This window comes from Amblyomma mixtum, chromosome 6 (genome assembly GCF_055824585.1).
Source record: "Amblyomma mixtum isolate Tamu chromosome 6, ASM5582458v1, whole genome shotgun sequence".
NCBI lineage: Eukaryota > Metazoa > Arthropoda > Arachnida > Ixodida > Ixodidae > Amblyomma > Amblyomma mixtum.
Genome location: NC_143017.1, coordinates 110459521 through 110479464, shown reverse-complemented (window position 1 = coordinate 110479464; position 19944 = coordinate 110459521). Strand labels below are relative to the sequence as shown.

Genomic DNA, 19944 nt, shown 5'->3' with positions numbered 1-19944 from the left:
GCTTCCGTATTTTATTCATTTGTGAAAGGAAACTTAATTTCAGCATACTTCTGGCTGCGAACTTGAGACGCACAGGAGAGTAATTTGAAGCATAATTTTTCAACACGGGAATGTCGTTCAGTCATAGTCGGCACCTGCAAACTCTGACATTACGCTTTCCACGACTGCCAGAGGATTTGGCTGTATAGTAAGCTTGACATCAAATGAGATGCGTGGGGTGTCTTAAAATATAGTTAGAAGCGGTGCTTCGAACAAAAAAAAAAATAGATTAGGTTTGAGACTACCTAAGGAAGCGCTACTGTTTGCATAGTACTACAATGGTGGGAATGTTGTGCCAGACATTGCCATTTTGCTAAACGTGCTTTATGTTGTTACAAATAGGCATGTGTGTGAGTGTTCGAACCAACCATATCCAGGTCGCCTGCCATTCATGCTGGTACGGAAACCGTTGTGATGGAAACCAATAAAAATGAATCTGCTTAAAGCGTACTAAGAGTTTGCATAGCTGTTAGTGCACCCAACACAAAACGCTTGCCTAGACTTCGTTTCACTGGACATACGTATTCACGCACATCACCACCTAAACATTCAGAGTACCAAAGCAAACTCCACACAGACCAATGAGTGACTGAGCCAGCTGGCGCCGGCCCATTCCAGTAATGAGGGAAGAATGGCAGCGAGGCACCCATTCCGGTAACCTCGCCCTATCTACCAAACTCGTGAACACGATAATGAGTGAAAGTTACAGAACATTTCATAAAACATTACTGTGCACAGGGATCCTCTACGTTTAAATGTTTCATGAGCATCACGGTCAAAACATCTTCAACTGCTCACATTCAAACACACATCTGTAACTCTTGACGCCTTTTTTTTTTCGTTCTTTTTTCATTCTTGACGCCAGCCATGTCGTGAGAGTGGTAATCTGTAGTGACGACACGGTGCCGGCTTTCAACAGTGTTTGCACAGGGTTCGGATCCTTAACCAAAGTCATGTCACCGGACCAAGGAGCACCGTAACCAGTCAACCAGTCGCGCTATGGCGGGTAACTCAGAGATAACGCCAGAAGAAATCTTTCTACACGTGGTCACTGTACAGGACCACTGAATTTGAATCGATCACTTTATTCCGATCCTAAACTCCAAGCTCCAAATTGCTTTCAATTTTTTCTTGTACCTACAGGAACTATGCAAGCTCAGTTATCTTGCACTGTGAGATTCATGCACTGGGGGACACTACACAAACGATTGCTTTCCAGTTTTCGCTTCGGCACATCCACTGTGCGAAGCGTAGCTGCTGGCACTACGATGCTGCGAACGCTATCACTGGTCGAATGCTTTGGAAAAATTCACGTGGAGGCGCCACCGTTGCTGAAAAGTCGGCGTCGCTGCTCTCCGGCGGACGCGGTTGTTGCGACGCGCATCTGTTCTTTCACTCATTCCTCGCATCTTTCGGCTCTCCTTGTCCGCACGTGGCAGTGATTGTGTCTCAACCCGAACCAGTAGGCAGGCCCGTGCACTTTCCTTTTCATCCTTCCTTCAGTCGCAACAACACCGCAGACATATGGAGCCAGAACCGGTCAACCCGGTTGAGTTGTTCGACTGAGCAGTTGAGGCACCGGGCTGCTTCTAGCGATCCCTACGCGAGAAAGCGTCGCAAAACCGCGTTATAAGTCCCGAAAGCGGGCTCGTCTAGTTAATCAAGCCAAAGAAGAATGGGAGGTGTACATCTCGAGAAGCAGCGGCACAGGGAACAAGTGTATCTCGAGCAAAAAAGGGCAGAGGATGCTGCCAACGTCTCCGCGACGACATCGGCCAATGGTTCGGTTGCCTTTATCTCCGCATAACGATGCATAACCTTGCTCAGCCGAGTTGAGCCAAACCATTTTTTGACACCGCTGCCGCCTGGCTTCCTCCTTTCCACATGTAAGGCGTGTTATGCATAAATGTCACAAGACTGCTTCATTGTACCCCGTTGTTTGGCTCTTTCTAAGCTATTACAGCTTTCGTCGCTAAAGAAAATCTCTCCACCAAAGGTGCCGCAATGCTGGTATAGTTGCACTACCATATCGGCAAAATAAATTAAGTACCCAGACCCTTTTCCCCGCGCCGCTGCGCCACCGATTGGTCAACATAGGTCACGTGGTTTGCTGCTGCCTGCGGTTACCTACAAGCTTCCAAACAACGTAGCGTGGTCGCCGCGCTCGCGGTAGTATGGGGATTCGCACGTTTCACGCTTGTCTCTTAGATTTGGAAGAAAAAAGCCCTTCGAGGCAGCATGCTAGGCTGCTACGCTTTCGGGTGCAGCAGCCGGATAGAGTCGGGGAAGACCTTTTCTCCATTCCACGGGGGGAAAACAACCAGGAAAGGTGCTTTGCCAGGCTTCTTAGGATCAGCCGGCAAAAGTCTTGCGCATAGCGTACAGTGCACAAAATTAGGCTGTAATAGAAGAGCTACATGTGCGGACAAAAGAAAACAGAGCGCGCTGTTGGATGCGAGAGCGCTTGCTCTTAACAAATAAAGCCGCCGCGGTGGCTCAGTGGTTATGGCGCTCGGCTGTTGACCCGAAAGATGCGGGTTCAATCCTCTCCGTGGCGGTTGGATTTCAATGGAGGCGAAATTCTGGAGGCCCGTGTACTGTGCAATGTATAGGACAAGTTAAAGAACCCCAGGTGATGGAAATTTCCGGAGCCCTTCACTACAGCGTCCCTCATAGCATGAGTCACTTCGGGACGTTAAACCCCCATAAACCTTCTTAAATATTTCTTCATGTCCTATAGGGAAGGCATGGTGCTCGTGAAAGGAGATAAGAATGCGCACGCCAGTTTGTCTGTGTCTGCGTGCGTGCGCGCATGTGCGGCAAGTTCGTCAGCAGCTACGCTGCCTTCGGGAATCGCTCGATATGCATGTTTTTATGGTAATTGAGTAAGCAAAGAACGTACGAGAGACTTAAACACCACCAAAATAACATAATAATAGTGGGGTGCAGGGATTTCGGTCTGGGAGTGGAGCCCTTAGTCCAGGGCCCCAACGGCCCTCATGGTGGTGGTGGAAAACATTTATTCAAGGCTATTTACAGGAAAGAGTGGGGACTGGCCTTGAGGAAAATTTTAGGAGAGGTCCCTAGTCCGGGACCCCTGTGGCTTCCGCGGCAGCTCGGGTCCTAGCAACGAGAGCTCGTTGGCTCTGTAAGGTAAATCAGCCGAGCAGGGCAGCCTCCCAGCTATCTCGGTTAGGTGAGGGGAAAGGGGGGTAAGCAGGGTTAGAGGGGCATGCCCACACCATGCGGTACACGTCCGAGAACGCGCACCCACAATGCGGGTACTCCCCGTTAAAAGCTGGATTAAAATATTGCAGCACTGCCTGGCACAGTACCGTGTTGGTATATAAGCGGAGGAGCCAACGTTCCTCACTTTTGGTTAGCCCTTGCGCAGGGCGATGAAAGCGGCTACGCTGGCCGCCGCACCGCAGCCCGAGCGATCAGCTGACCACCGCATCCGGACATGTCACTACGCTAAACCGACCATGCTTCACCACAGGTGCTGTAGTCAGTGGTTCTACACTGCAGGAACACAGCAAGTGGTCCCTCATATACTGTTCGAACACTGTTGAACTATTTTTCAAACAAATTTTGCAAAGTAAGTGTAGTTCAGGCTAGTGTTTTGAAAGTACAGCGAGCAGTCCGCACGAAGGCCTGTTGAGAAGCGGTGCGCTGCCATCCGTAAACATGGAGTCCACCAAGTCTCCTGCACGCAGGTTACTAGTGCTCTTTCTTTCCCATTGGTGAAGCCACCAGCAGCGGGACAAGAACGGAGGAATATATTTATGCAGCGCGCCGTCCTGATAGCCTCCACGGCGCTGCAAACAACTTATGAAATATGTGCACCCTCTCACGCAGGCTGCGAACGTGCTACTATGCTAGCTAAGCTCGACACCGAGCACCATTTGTCGGCATGTGCCGCCCGGTGAACTGCGGATCGAGCGGGCGGCGCGCGTGGAACGCATGCTTTTGAGGGCGTGTTCACTTCTGTCCTTGGTGCACTCCGCCACCTAACGTATGCAGGTGTAATCTGCATCACTGCGCACAGTTATCCTTTCAGGCCGATTCACGCGACAGTCCGTTCGCCCGCAGCTCGTGCATCACGTATTGCAGCTGTTGAGAACGGGCCACAATCCCACCGCTGGAACCAGTGTTAAAGATGGGGCTTCTGTCCCACCGCTGGAACCAGAGTTGAAGACGGAGGGGTCCTGGAGATGACTAACTCGTTTAGCCCCGCAGGTACCGGCTCCGAATGACGATGTCGGACTGCGTTATCGAGGAAACTGTACAAAAGGGTTTATTCTACATATTTACAGAAGAGAATGGAATCGAATGCAATGCGAATCCTCCGATCACACAACAACATCCCGTTAAATACGGTTCGCGTTCCCCAGGTCCCTGACGGGGGAACTTAGTTCGAATAACGTTGTCCAATCGGATGGGCCATTGATGACGCTAGCGGTACCACCCCCGGCACGGGGCGGTGCTGAAGCTCTCTCGCTCTCTCACAGCTTGGGGGATGAGAAGGGGAAGACAGTCATCAAACACAGATGCGTCACCTTGACCACTGCCGCAAGTTTTCTGTGCGTTGCCTCCGTGGGAAAGCAGAATCCCGCAGTCTCCTCGCAGGTGGTTGAACCTTCTCGAACTCCCCCGCCGGATGGCCGAAGCACGAGACCCCTTCGACACAGCGTCTTTCAATTAGAAGCCTCGCTCAGCGTGACCTTGCGTAGCATCATCCCGTTCGGTGACCCGAAGGCCGACTCGGCCAACGTATACCGCTGCTTCCGCCGTGCTTCATGTGCATCTCTGCTTCCAGCGTTGCTGCTGCTGTCCCAAGTTCTCGTCGCATCTTTGCCTAACGACGACACTCGTTTGACAATAATTTCTCCCAGGCCCGTGGGAGACAGCGTCCTTCGATCGGTTCGGAGGTTCGGTGATTTGGAGAGCAACAACCCCGTCCGTCGTCGTCTATGCTTCTGCCGCCGGCGCCAGGCCTCGTCATATCCCTTGCTTTGCGATGAGTCACACCCGGCTCCCAGGACCACGTTGTCCACTCTTAAAGGGCCACGGACCAGGGTCCGGACATTTTTGAAAAACAAGCCCACTGCATAGATGAGGCATCAAAGATAACCTCTGCAAAATATTAGAGCCATGCGCGCCCCGAAAAGCTGCGAAAATTCAAATCAAAGCCCGTTCGTTCTTTCCTTCCTTCAAAAACGGGCCCGGCCCACTACTCTGCACCCCGCTGACGTCAAGGGGGGCTACTTTCGCTAAAGGCACTCCATTGGTGCATCGTTCTGACTGACGGGAGAAGGTTGGGCGTAGCCTTAGCGTCGCGTCGTCTGCACAAGGCTTTCCGCAGCGCCTTCTGTTCTGGCTCATGCCTACAAACCCGCATGAAGGAACAAAAAAAAAAAAAACTGCGGAGGGAGCGTGCGGCTACAGCCTTACCCCCCCCCCCCCCCCCCCCCTTGATCACGTCACGAGACGCTCTGCGTGCGCGCTCCCTTCTCAGTTTCTTTTCTTCTATGCGAGCCCCCCAAAACAAGGTTTTAATTAGTAGTGCAGCAGAGCCTTTCCCTCGCTCGCCCACATGACCGCTCCGCACACACACCCCTTATCTTTCGTGCATCTTGCGTACGCCTTGACTCCAATGAATGACATATGCTTTGGAGCGGAGAAAAGACTCAAACACACAGAACACAAACACGCATGGAGAAAAGCAAACGGGCGGTTGCCGGGTCCGCGCTTCGCCGTGTGTTTCGAACACAACCGACTTCCGCCCCTCCGCTCGTGAAACGGTGGGGAGGCCTAAAAGAAAATGAAAAGGTGGCTCGTTAACTGGGAATGACAAACAGATGTATGAAAGGATGCGCTCGCTAACAAGTCTAGGTGGTCGAGCCGATCGCGCCTCTCGATCGTTCAGTGTGCGGAGAAAATGCAAAAACCAAGAAAAGAATTCTATTGAAGGCGGGGCCATGACGTCGCCCTGTGACGCACTCCACAGACACCACGCCTCCGGCTTACACCGGAGAACGAAGGGGTGATTTTGCCTTGCCGAGCCTACTCGACGAGGAGCGGGAGAGAAGAATTTCGAGGAGGGAATGGAAGGAGAGGAGGCTAGCTCAAATAGAGGTAGAGAGTGTCTGCTGCGCTGGGGTGGGCACAGGCCCTTTAACACAGCGTAAGCTACACTACGCGGGTTAGAAGGAGCTTCGCGTGCCCTCTGCACCGACCATACTGCGCATGCGCGGCAGCCGTGTGACGTCATGAGAGGCGCAACTGCGTCGCCGGCGCGCGCGCTTCTCCCCAGTGCTCCGCCGATCAGCGCATTCCAGAGGTGTGGCGCAGGAGCCGCGTGCGCCCGCCGCTGGGTTTACGACTGCCGCGCCGCGCGCTACTGCGCATGCGCGAGGACGGCGCACCGGGCGTATATCTGCCAGTCGGCGGAGAAGACAGGAAAACCACAATTCCTCAGACCCCCGAGGTTGTCGCTTGGCAGTTAGCCGCTTACGCTACGTATATCTTGGCATAGCAGAGCTAAGCCGCTGCCAATTTTTATGCGAAGCATACTAGCCGCACAACCGAGCTCTTCCTTGCTGCGACGCGCGCGGCCGCGTAGCTACCACTTGACCTACATCGGCGCACCACGTGATATGACGTCACAACAGCTGTGAAAGCTGGGGCTCAACTCGTGCGCTCGCTTGCGGACGCGCAGCCTCCACCGGCGGCCTAACTCCCGCTCCTTCCGCTAGGGGCGCTGACGTCACAACAGCTGTGAAAGCTGGGGCTCAACTCGCGCGCTCGCTTGCGGACGCGCAGCCTCCGCCGGCAGTATGCTTCGCATCCTAGGCTTAACCATAAGCTAAGCCAGGCCATTTTTTTTTTATACGCCACTAAAAACTGGTCTGCGATCCCATGACGTCAAGCAGACGCGACGGACCAAAGGAGCAGACGACGCGCTGGGTGTACCACAGTTGCCAAATTATTTTAAAGTGTTTGGCAAGGCTGGTTGAAGCGGTTTTTCCTACCGACCCATGTCTGTGCGATTGAATGAAAGAAAAACTTTATTGAACTGCAGGGGAAGTCCTGCAGAGTGGGCGCGACCCTTTGTCCAATTCCTCAATGGCCTGGGCCGTCTTGCTAGCCCAGTTGTCAGAGCTAGTGCACGCATCTTCGCGGGCCGCCGCTAATTCCCGCGAGGGGAGAGGCACCTGTGCTTGCTTGCTTGACCAGTCCGCGGGCCGACAGCGCGCCTCTCAACGGACCGTCGTGTCACTGCTTTTTGGCGCGCATTTTCTCGCTGACGTCGTATCCGAAGGTTGCTGACCAGGCAGGCTACGAAATGGGAACCGGTATGTGCAATTAAGCAGATCTATGCGCTGGCATTTTGTTTGTTGTTGTATTTTACGTGCGCTGCCGCCTATGATAAGTGCTAGTCTATTTTTTTTTAATGTGTTGATCTGATGCATTAGAATGTAGGTTTATATTTCACTCGGTGGCGTAGTGACGTGCAAGATGAGATAGCCGGATCGGCCAGCTGCGGACTGAAAGTTGTTCTGGTGAAACGCGTGCCCCATAAACCATAACCGATCGCCAGTGGTTCTTCTTCGTTATCCACGTGCAGAGCAACTGCTGTTCGCGTTAAACTATTTCGAGTACGGATATGCAAGCACGATCGGTAACAATTTAAACTTCCGTTTCCGTATGTCAAATAGCAGACGGCAGGGCAAAGTGCTGACCGACGTATATCTTACTGTCGTTGGTATCTACCCTCGCGCCTTGGCCACAGCAATATATACACGACTGCACTACATTCTATGACACTGTCCCAACAGCTACGCGACGTTGTCACATGCACCGATGTGCAGACGAACGAGGCCCGTGTATAATGGCCGCACATGAGTTTCCTCCTACTCACGCTCAAGCGCAGCCGCATCAGCGCACACGATGCATACAGCGCACTTGCGGTTGCCCTAAATGAGAAGAACAGAAGAATTTGTTCACAAACAGCTTTATAACTTACATCCATTTCAGTTCAATTTCATCTTCATCATTCTGGAACAACCAACAATAAATAGGGTATAGATAAATAGCTTATGTGTTCCCTCTGTTTGGTCGGGATGCCGTGCGGCGCAGACTACGGGATTTCAAGAGCATAGCTCCACTCCCAGTCTTCGCGCCATGAAGTGGATGGCCAGCAGCTGCGGCCGCTGCTGCCACTCGGCCATGACGTCCTTGGGCGCGTCCACCTGGTCGCCCTGAGTCCTGTCCAGCAGGGTGGTACAGAGCACCGCACCTGCAGAAAGCCGTCGCCAAAGCGCGCTTTAGCAGGTCGTCGAAAAAGGCGTTTTACGCGACATCTTAATCGTACCGTGTCCTGCATGGATTCGGTCCCTGGACCAGGTCAAACCTTCAACTGCATTTTTGGGGGCACCGGCTCCACATCTCGTTTCGGAGCAAGGCGACGAAGGCGCTGATATATGCGCCAGTCTCTCGGGCCAACTGGCCTGTGTGTCTGCACTAAAGCGCACTCTTTTCCTCTCCTTCCCCTTATTTAGGGTATAGCAAACACAATGATATGGTACACGTTCTGGTATGCCAAAACTTAGAGGGACCATGCAAAGAATTAAAAGCCGCTTCCGGTAGCGGTGAAAATCGTCTGCTAGAGCCGCCGCGCGACCCCCTCGGGCAAGCGGGAGCCAGGGCATTGCCTTCACGCATATGTTTACAATTTACCTCTGCCGCCTCTTTCTGTAGCGAGTTCGAGAGTCAAGAAAGCGCAGAGACCGGAGAGACGCTGCCGACGCACGCTGCTCCTCGGGAGTGCGACAACCGGAAGTCGTAAACCGAACGTCAGCGAATGACGTATTCATGGGCGGAGCCCAGCCCCAGAGCTGTTTTCTTTATTTTTTGATGGTGCCCCGCGCGTACGAGTTGGGGGAGAGGAGGAGCGTGATTTTTAATCGTCTATAACTTCGTTGTTATTGATGCTAGCTAAAAAATTTTTGCGCTGGGGTGAAGAGTGATGGATTGCCTATCTTTGCGTAATCTCAATTAATTTATTGCATAGTCCCTTTAAGCAATGTTCGACGGTCTCGGAACAGCAGCTTAGGATAGATAGACAAGGGTTGAAAGTGGTAACGGAATACATCCGCTCGGGACAGGTAGTGATCACAGATCCGCACCACGGCAGTGAAATGACCAAGACAATAAGAGTTGGGTGGAGCACATTTCGAAGGTACTCCCGGATCATGAATGACACTTTACCCGTATCCATCAAGAGAAAAGCATATAACAGCTCTATCTTACCGGTGCTCACCTATGGGGCAGAAACATGAAGGCTAGCGAAAAGGTTTAATCTTAAATTGAGAGCAACGCAGCGAGCTATGGAGGAAAAAATTATAGGCACAATGTTAAAGGGTCCCTGAAAAGGGTGTTGGAGGTTGGCTATAAAATGCTTGCGTTATGTAGAGTACAGGCCACCGAGCGTTCATGCCGCATACAAGACAAAAACGAGTCGATAATTTACAGTACAATTTTAAGAACTTCCGCACCTCACGGCGACGAGCTTTCGCCCGAATCCGCGCGCATAGCGTTATGTAGCGCTCTTTGCGTCAACAGCGGAATGCCATCATTGGTTTGCCGCGCCAGCGCCGTCGACGCCAAACCAGTTTAGGAGGCGTTCGCTCCGCCCCCTGGGGAATTCCCTCGTGCGTCGGCGGAGGGGCCGAGTGCGTGAAGCCGGCGGACCGACATTTCAGCGTAAAGAGTGACGAGAGGAGAGGGAAAGGCGCGAAGACGCGGAAATTCAAATTTTGACTGCAAATAACTCAGCTTCCACAAAACGCATCAAAATGTTTTTTGCTGGAGAGTATTTGTGACGCTGCGTCCTTTAGCATCCTAGGCATATCGCATCTTTGTTGAGACCCCCTTTAAAGGCGCACTGAAAAGGAATCTGAACTCGGCTTTTTGTCGCGGGAACTCGATCTACAATTTCCGAACATTCTTAGAAACTTCGAATTACTGCCCTGTGCGGCCGATTTCCCTGATTTAAAACGGATTAACGTCCGGCTCCGGCCTCTTTTTTTTTTTTAATTCCCCACAGACGGTGGAAGGCGGCGTCAACTAACGTATGGACTTTGCGATTTGTGTTTTTGCTACTTGCAATGCAGTTCATGAAGAGACTCCACAAGCACCTCCGTGGAGCACGCTCGGTCGGCTCCGCGCTGTCACTGACGCCACCATTCCCGTTTCGTCACATGACATGTTACGCCAACAATATCGCTCACGCCACAAGTAGTTCTGCAGTAAAACTTCTATACTGTGACGGGCGCTGGGACTCGATCGGACTTCGGAAACCAATTGACGTCAGCCTCTCCTGCGGTACGAAAGCGGTACAATGCCATGAATGCCGTGTATCCTTCACCCCCTGTTCTTTAACAAGTCGCAGGCAAGAGCGCTCTAATCGCGACGCATTTGGGCGTATTGAGGACGCCGCCACGTGCAGTTCGTTAACATTTACGGTTTTACCGAATAAAAAGGTCTACGCTAAGCCTACCCCTCCGAAGAACCTGAGGCGGATCATTTTCATGTCGTTCGACCACTTTACTATTCGCATCTGGGCTTTTAAAGTCATATTATCAAAGTAGTCGGAACGAAAAAATACTAGTCGGTGCTTCACATAACTCCTAACAACATTCACATGATTTCAATTCAGAAGACCTATTTTTGAAATCTGAGTCCAAGCAGAGACCCGCGTGCGGCTTCGACAAGCGTCGTGCTCACCTTTGACGCCGGCGTGGTGACACATAGCAGCGAACTGCGAGGACTCCATCTCGATGTTGACGACGCCCAGGTCACGCAGAGGCGGATCATTTTCATGTCGTTCGACCACTTTACTATTCGCATCTGGGCTTTTAAAGTCATATTATCAAAGTAGTCGGAACGAAAAAATACTAGTCGGTGCTTCACATAACTCCTAACAACATTCACATGATTTCAATTCAGAAGACCTATTTTTGAAATCTGAGTCCAAGCAGAGACCCGCGTGCGGCTTCGACAAGCGTCGTGCTCACCTTTGACGCCGGCGTGGTGACACATAGCAGCGAACTGCGAGGACTCCATCTCGATGTTGACGACGCCCAGGTCACGCAGCCGCTCGAGAAACGCGAACTTGTCCTCCTCCGAGTAGTGGCAGATGGCCCCGTCTAGCCTTGCCTGGCCTGGACAACGGGGAGACGCGGCTATGCAGTCGCTATATGCAGGCACTACTTAAGCCATCCCTTATAAAAATGGTCTATGACAGTCTATAGACTTCCTATTGACTCTGCTGACTTCCTATAGATATTGCTTTTTGTCTATTCATAGTCTATAGACTGTCTATAGACAAAAGTCTACTAAAAGCGTATGGCCATAAATCTATAGATTGTCTATAGCTGTCTATGACATTTGTACTGCCTATAGACTGTTGTCTAGGATTTGTCTATAGACAATCTATAGACTGTCTTTCTAAAGATTTTCTTTGTAAGGGATATTTGCGCCGGCGTCCTTTGAACGACGAAAAAGTCAGCACTCCTTGGGCTTCTATAGATAAAAGGATCGTAGTGCCTGTGTCGCATCTTGAACATCAGTCCGCAATGGTGCCCGGTATCTGCCCCATGCTGCAAGCTGTTCGCGCACGCCGGCAATGCACGTATACGCCTCTTTGGGGACGCTTGGCCAAACATGGAAACTCATGAAAGTAATGACGCTTTTGCTTGTACTAAAGATATTGGAGCCAAAAATTAGAGGCTGTGACGAATGCAAGAGGTACTCTGCAGCCCCATACGTGGAGCTATCTTATTTAAAACTGGATGATTCAGAACAAAACTTATCACAGATTTTACAAGTGGCAAGCGAGGCCAAATATAAAGGTAACGGCTGCCTTTTCTTTCGAGAGTACCGACTGAATGAGTCCTAATGGCGCTATCTGGACTTGTTGCTCATTAAGAGCAGCAGCTAGACATTGCGCTTTCTGGAAGAAAAAAGAAAGGCAAGTTCTGGCCTTGTTTACTCCGCTAAAACTTCGGCGCTTATGTTTTGCCGTTTTCGAGCGTCAGAATTTTGAGAATAACCTCTGAATACTACTTATCATTAAAAGTAGCCAACATGTGAGAGCCTGTGACAACTGTAAACAGCTGGCCATTTCTATCCGTAAATATAATATAAGGAAACAAAATTCACTGTCGCTAGCGCGAAAAGTGACCGTGCTGTGATTCGGTTTGATTTACGGTTTATGGGGGTTTATCGACTCAGGCTATGATGGAGGCCGTAGTGAAGGGCTGCTGAAATTTCGACCCCCTGGGGTTCTTTCTTTAACGTGCACTGACATCGCACAGCGCACGGGCCTCTAGAATTTCGCCTCCATCGAAATTCGACCGCCGCGGCCGAGATCGAACCCGTGTCTTTCGCGTCAGCAGCCGAGCGCCATAACCACTGAGCCACCACGGCGGCGTGCTGTGATTCTCTATTACAGGACTGGTACTTGCATAAATAAAATGCACCTTCACTTATAAGCAGGCCGCAAAAAAAAAAGCCGTAAAATTAGTGCGTCACTGCGGCGATTTTCTGCCGCAGTGAATGCGCCCCTGATGATCAAAAAGACGGCGTTGGAAACAAAATAAAACAAAACAACGACAGAGAATTTTTGCCTAAATTCTATAAATGTGTGAAAGCAGAATTACATGAACGTTGGCTTGTCTTGTAACTTCGCTGTTGGCTTTCTAATGTTGGCTTATGATGCTCTTTTTCATGCCGTGCTATCATTGTGTACGCATGTTTTTATTGAAATGAAGCACACGTGTGCGATGGCTGCCGTTTATATACCGATGGATGACGTCACCACGATTGTAGCGCCCCGGTGTGGGCGGGAGTATCGGCCAAGCGGAGGCGCGAGGAGTGTAAACGATGCAGGCAATGGCGGCGCCATCGGATGCGAAGGCTACATAGAAGACACACTCCAAGCAGCAGTGGACATCATTGAGGCATGCGCATGGGAATCCGGCCTCACTTGTTCTGAGCAAAAATCTGAACTCTTCGTGATCCGTCGTAAACAAAGAGGTAGGCGTACCACGACATCCCCCCCGCAAATAAACGTCTATGTTAATGGACGATCTGTCAAAGAGGTACAGACCATGAGGATACTGGGGTTGTATTTACAAACAAATGGAAAGAATACTGACACACTCACTAAGCTAAAACGCACGGTAGAAGCGACGGCGCGATTAATCCGCCGCATAGCTAACCGCAGACAAGGGGTGAGGGAAAGAGATTTATGCCGACTAGTGCAGGCCTTTGCGCTAAGCAGGATACTCTATGTCACCCCTTATCTCAAATTTTCGAAAGCAGAAAAGGACAAATTGGATAGTATGATACGGCAGGCCTATAAGGCTGCGTTAGGACTCCCACTAAATGCCTCAACTGAAAGGCTTATGAGGTTAGGAGTACATAACACCTACAATGAACTGAAAGAAGCCCATTTAATGGCTCAAACAGCGCGATTAGCCAATTCCAGAACTGGCAGGAGTATTCTTACCAGGCTCGGAATTAACTTTCAACCTACGAATAACGATGCTAAAGTAGATTTACCCCGCGACTATAGGACGGCCCTACTAATCAAACCACTCCCCAAAAACATGCACCCCCTACACCATGAGGGTAGAAGACAAGCAAGAGCCAAAGTCTTACATAACAAATACAGACAGTGCGCTGGAACACTTTATGTAGATGCGGCAGAATACAAAAATACCAATGCCTTTGCAATTGTGGTTGTGAACGAGAATGGTGACCACATCGTCTCGGCGACAATCAAAACGAAATCCTCTGAAACGGCAGAAGAGGCGGCTATAGCCCTCGCCCTAGCGCATACCCAAGGGAGCATCATCTTCAGCGATTCCAAAATGGGTATCAATAATTTCGCTAAAGGGCGAATTACAAACACCTCCCTTAGAATCCTTAACGCAACCAAATTCTCACCAAATTATTCCGAATTGATATGGGTCCCAGCCCATTCGGGGAATCCGGGGAACGAGGCAGCCCACAATAAAGCCCGAGGTTTCGTCGACCGGGCAGTGGATGAGTCTGGCTCCCTGAATTTCACGAAGGACTCCATGATCACATATCATGATCTCACCAATCATTTTAAACTAGAGAGGAGAATTTTCCCCCCTCCAGACAAAAGACTTACTAAAGAACAAGAGGTTACGTGGCGTCGTCTACAGACGAGATCGATACGCACCCCATCACTCCTCGCGCACATTTATCCAGATCTTTACAACCCAAACTGCAAACACTGTGGCCACCGTGCTACCTACGATCACATCCTGTGGGACTGCAAAATAGAGCCACCTCCGGGTGATCTAGTTACAGCTCCTTCTCTCGAGCGGTGGGAGACCGTGCTGGCTAGCTCTGACCCCAGAACGCAAGTTTTGGCGGTGGAGTGGGCTGACAAAGTCGTCGAGGGCTATGTACTCTCGACCACTTAACGCGACCTCTTGCCAAGCTCTTCCCGGCGAATAAAATGTTTTACAATCAACCATCGGCATATTCGATCCTCATCAAGCTAACCTAACCTATCTGCTCGAATGTGGTCAAAATCGCGCAGCTAGATTCATACTTTCCAAGTATACTCCTATCACTCAAGCGTCACCGAATTGAAGTCCCACCTTGATATCCGCCCCTTAGCTTCCCGCCGTGAAATAGCACGTCCTTGTTTGTACCACAGATTTTTTTCATACCTTGCCTCCGGACAACATCTTCATCCGCGCAGCCCCTCATTTATCCCGCCACAGCCATCCAAAAGCCGTTTATCTCGAGCGCGCCCACACTACAACATTCCAGAAATATTTTTTCCTACGAACAGCCCAGGACTGGAGCGACCTTCCCACCCACATCTCCCTGTTAACAGACAATCATGAATTCAAGACCGCCATCAAAAATCTCCTGTAAAATCACCTGTATTGCCGTTCTTCACGCCCACCCCCGTGAAGGGGCCTTTGAGGTATCAATAAATATGTAGATAGCACAAACCCACAATCATCCCAAAATCTTGCTCGTGGTTTACTCATTGGAATAGTGTTTTCGCACTAAAAAAAAAAACTCGGATGATAAGGTGCTTCCCGTGAGTGACTGGCGCACCGCGGTGCATCTGGCGCTCACCTTCGTAGAAGTCGTTGGAGCTGAGCGTCTTGCCGGCCACCACGTGCACCCCAGGTAGGCACTCGCGTCCCACAGCCACTATCTCGTCGGCCAGCTGCGAGTCCAGCACGCACGGACGACGCACAACCTCGCCCAGGATGTGCTGTATTGAGGAAGTAAAAGGGACACGTGCGTACGCAGATGACCAGCACGCGACGAGCACCAGTGCGAAAAAGAGGAAATGCTCCTCCCACGTTGCAACGCCACACGGCAAGATATAGCGCCTCAGGGCTATGCGTTCTTCGCGTTGCACTCCTTACTCCCTACATTTTGTTCCTACTGTCTTCGCCCGTTTTTTTACTAGTCTGGAACATTTACCTTTCATTTGCCCCGTTGCAGTTCAAGCCCCCCCCCCCCCCCCCCCCCTTCTTCATTACCCGTACCCCACTCCCTTCAGGGCGGTGGGCCTGTCCACCCTCGGACCAACTGACGGACCACCTGTCCTCGGTGACTCTGGCGCACGATATCCTCAACACTGCAGCGGTTTTCGAATGCGAGAAATGGCCCAGATTTGTTGAGCCACAGCGGCGACGATAATTCCGTTTTCAAAATTCTAAAAATTGATATGGCTATTACTAACGGCCGGCTACAAATCTGTGATTGCAATCAGGTACCTATCGGTAATAGTTAAAAAGTTAATAGAATTTAGTTAATCACTTACCTAGTTAACATGATTCGCCTGTTTTTTGACGTCCGCAAACACTGGTATTAGTATGCCGCAAAAAGGTTTTCGTTGCCTCAAAAAAAAATTTAAAGAATTTTGGACCTTCTAAAAAAGAAAAAAACACTCGTATACTTGACGGCCGCAGCCACGATATTGCCAAACCGTCAGTCCGTGGTAGAAGGTACAGTGTAACTGCCACGAAAGCGTACGCCAGCATTCTCGTTGCACGGAATTTGGCGAAAGCTTCAGAGGGGGTCGGAAAACGGCTAAAACAGCTCTAAGAACGAACTGGTGAAGGCACTGCTGCATGTAAGAGAGACACCGAACGCTGCCTGTGCTATCCCGAGAGATATGGGCTATCTCGAGCGATAGAAGCACCGCAGCTCTTGAATGTTTCGATAGTATCCACAGAGAGGGCCGCTATCGGAGGAAACTTCGTTCGAGGTAGTGCGCGGCAGCAGGGGCAGCTGATGACAGCACACTATAAGTAGTAGTAGTAGTAAAGACTTTTAATCGACCATAATTTAAAGGCCGAGCATTTCGACCGTCTAGGCGACCAGAAGCCGCTGTTCTTCCCCTTCAGCGCCAAGCCAGTCGAGCCAGGTGGTGATGGATAGAGAGGGTGGGGGGAAGGAACCCGACTGCTGAGCAGCCGGGCAATAGAAGAGGCAATGGGCCAGGTCCGCATAGATACAGGGGCAGTTGGGACAGGAAGGGTCCGATCGATAGCGATAGAGGAAGCGGCGGGACGGGGTGATAACTGCATTCATCTGAATGTGCCGAAGAAGGCGAGACTCCGGCACCGTAAGTGATGGATGAGGGGGAGGGTAAAGGCGTTTGTCGAGGTGGAGCTCAAGGTAGACCTCTTTTATGGTGCGGCGAAGGGTGAGTCTCCCACCGTCCTCCGAGGGCTTGGGCCAGGGGATCAACGGTGCCCGGAAAAGTGTGTCGCGGACGAGCTGATGGGCCAGCTCATTGCCGTCAATCCCTGAATGCCCAGGGACCCAGCGGAGGAAAACGATGGAAGGCTGCAGTGCGGAGACCGCTCGTTCGACCTCCTGTTGGAGAGAAGGGGTCAGGGTGCGTTTCTGTATGTGGTGTATAGCGGCTTGTGAGTCCGAATAGACTGTGTACTCTTGGATAGAGGGAAGGAGGGAAAATGACTGGAGGGCATGCGCAATGGCGAGGACCTCGAGGGACAATGCGTCTGGAGGGTGTAGATACGGCCCGCTGGTGTGGGTTTCAGGAGCAGGGAGGTGTGGATGGTACAGGGCGTAGCCGCAGGAACCTCGAGGAGCCACGAAGGAGGCATCCGTGTAAGCTACACCCTGGGTATCAAAGAGAGGGGAATGGTGCTGTGCGGCCGCATGACGACGTCCGGCGTGCAGGACGGGGGACATGTTGGTCGGGAGGGGAAGGATACGAAGATTGGGGGCGGGTGTGTGAATAGGAGAGGTAAACGGGGAGATTGGAATGGGCGATATACCCGCTTGAGTCAATAACCACTGACCCTGACGGGTAAGGGAAAGCCGGGCAAGCTGCGAGTCACGATGGAGACTGAGAAGAGAACGAAGAGGATGGAAGAGGCCTGTGGCAAAGAGCTTAGTGGTAGAGGTAGTGATAGGGAGGTTGAGAGCTGCCTTGTAGAGGCCCACAAGGGCAGTCTCGAGAGCGTTAAGTTGAGTCTGAGTGAAGGAAGCGTAGGGTGCAAAGTATATGTGGTACAAATGGCAGTGGGTCGCCGTACTCACCATTTCGATTTCTTCCTTCAGAAGGCCGTTCACGGCCGCAGTGCTGACCACAACGGACCCTGGCGGGACACCTGAAACAGACGTGCCGAAGAAAGCTGCATGACTGTTTAAGTTAACAACGGTGTGACGCATGTAAACAAGCTCGGAGGCATGCGTAAATCTCTATCAGATAGTAGTAGTAGTAGAAGAAGACGTTTATTCGGCCAAAATTTACAGGCCGAGCATGTCGACCGCCTGGGCGACCAGAAGTCGCTGTTCTTCCTTCCCTTCAGCGCCAAGCCAGTCGAGCCAGGTGGTCTATCAGATATATTCAGCAAAACTACGCAATTCGTTTCGCACACACCCTACTTGTAATTCATCTTAGGCGCGTTGCCATGCAAAATAGCAACAATCGTTGCTTGCAGACACGCCTCAGACTACAGCATTCGGCAGCTGATTATGGGATCGCAGGATCGAATCCCCGCCGCCGGGGTGCGTTTCGATGGAGGGTAAATGCAAAAGAATTTCATGTGTGCTGCCATGTCAGTGCTGGCTGAAAGAACCGCAGGTGATCTTAGATTAATCCGGAGCCCTCCCTCGCGGCGTACCTCGTAGTTCAGAGTGCAGATTCGATATATAAAAATTCATTACCATCATTAAACATTATTAAATCATTGACTGCACTCAGCATTCCAAGTACATAGTGTAATTATCATGTAAAGATCTTTTGCTCAGCCCTCATTTGTATGTTTTTTTTTTCTGTGCCTCCCATGCGGATTGAGGAAGTGAAACAAATGAAGCTTTTTGGCTTTCATGTCTCCATATGTTACTTTGGTACAAAATTGGGCCAATTGTGTTTGATTCACGGTGGTGGTGACGATGGTGTTCGTTTCTGTTCGTCTCGTGGTGTTCGTCTCTTGTGTCCTCGTCTTTTGCTGCGCTACAGTGTATTGGAATTTTTATAGAAGGGCAGCTGTGGCCAAAGACCGCCATGGTACACGGTGTTTTCGTCTGCTCAAAGAGGGGTCAAAGACCCGTCTTCCAAGCATTTCACTCCAGATAAGCCAAGCAACAGGCCAGGAAGCTTGTGCCAATGTATCACCGATCAGTAGAAGAACGGCAGATTGGGCGATTTGGTGTTCCGTGGTGACAGGAAAATTCAAACAGCGCTAGACAACATGACCAGAAAAAAAGACACGAACCGGGCAAGTCATTGCAGTGTAAATGCGTGCCTTTCTTTGACGACACAGAATTGTTATTTTTTCATAATGACAAGACTACAAGAGAAGTCGCTGAAGCATTTCAAATCACCAAAAATCGAATGGTTGCGTTAGCAAAACTTCGTTAACTTTGTCAACGAAAGAAATGACATTGCTACACAAAGGGTAGCTTGGAGGCAGGTACAACACTAGCGATTGTTGTGGCTTGTTGCAGTTTTTATCTGAACTTTGACGTAGGACTATGCGCACGTGTGCCCATTTTTGTATGTATATACTGACTTTTTCCGTCAAATAAACTCAGTTGTAAGTTCAGCGCCGTCTTTGTCTCCTCCTCTTTCTGGTCCCGTTGTCTAGCGCTGTTTGAATTTTCTTGTCACCGATGAGTGCCCGGTAGGGATCGAACCCCGTACCTCCCCCGCATGCGAGGCGGATGCCCAAACCACTAGGTCATCGCTGCGGTAACTGATTCACGGTGCAATAGCGAAAAAGGTGCGACGTGAAAGAAAACAAGTGCGCAAGACAAGCGCTGTTCATTGCCCGGCGTTGCTGCTCACCGATTCCGCCGCTGGTGCCGATGCGGATAAGCACCACGTCCCGGCAACGCGCGTAGTGGATCAGCTTCAGGATCTCGTGCATCAGGATGGACAGCGACGGGGCGCCCATGCCGTGCTGCGGTGCATGCCATAGTTAGCTGTACCCGCACGCACGGTGATATCAACAAGCATTCATATGCTCTTTTCTTTTTTGCTATGCGACTGGTAACACTGTCAATTAATCTTTGCTAACTGCCTCAGCTGTGTTATGTAGAAAATCATTCTATTTTATTCATTTACGATTCTATAGATTTGCAAAATATTCCCTTCTACCCTAACTACACAGCCAAGCGTCCCCAGATCCGGGGACGAATGCCCGAAGGTGGCAGCACAAATAGCAAGAGGACCTTCACGTCTCGCATTGTCATCTACGAAAGGAGAATCAGGGGTGCGTGTGCCTCCTGCTAGAGTATCCACATGCCAGTGTCTCCGTTTAGAGTGTCGACAACCATGGTTCG

General features: G+C 50.8%; 1 protein-coding gene across 1 annotated transcript in view; it reads right to left on the bottom strand.

Moving 5' to 3' along the window:
- Positions 1-8049: 8049 nt before the first annotated feature.
- LOC149340030 (uridine phosphorylase 1-like) overlaps positions 8050-19944 on the bottom strand; it is a 28188-nt gene continuing 16293 nt past the window's right edge. Inside the window, exons 4-8 of the mRNA XM_089550625.1 lie at positions 19448-19562; positions 17695-17765; positions 15241-15382; positions 11121-11267; positions 8050-8341 (exon numbers count right to left, since the gene is read on the bottom strand). Of these exons, the coding sequence (XP_089406751.1) occupies positions 8193-8341; positions 11121-11267; positions 15241-15382; positions 17695-17765; positions 19448-19562 (624 nt within the window). The 3' untranslated portion in view covers positions 8050-8192. The remainder of the gene's footprint in view (positions 8342-11120; positions 11268-15240; positions 15383-17694; positions 17766-19447; positions 19563-19944) is intronic.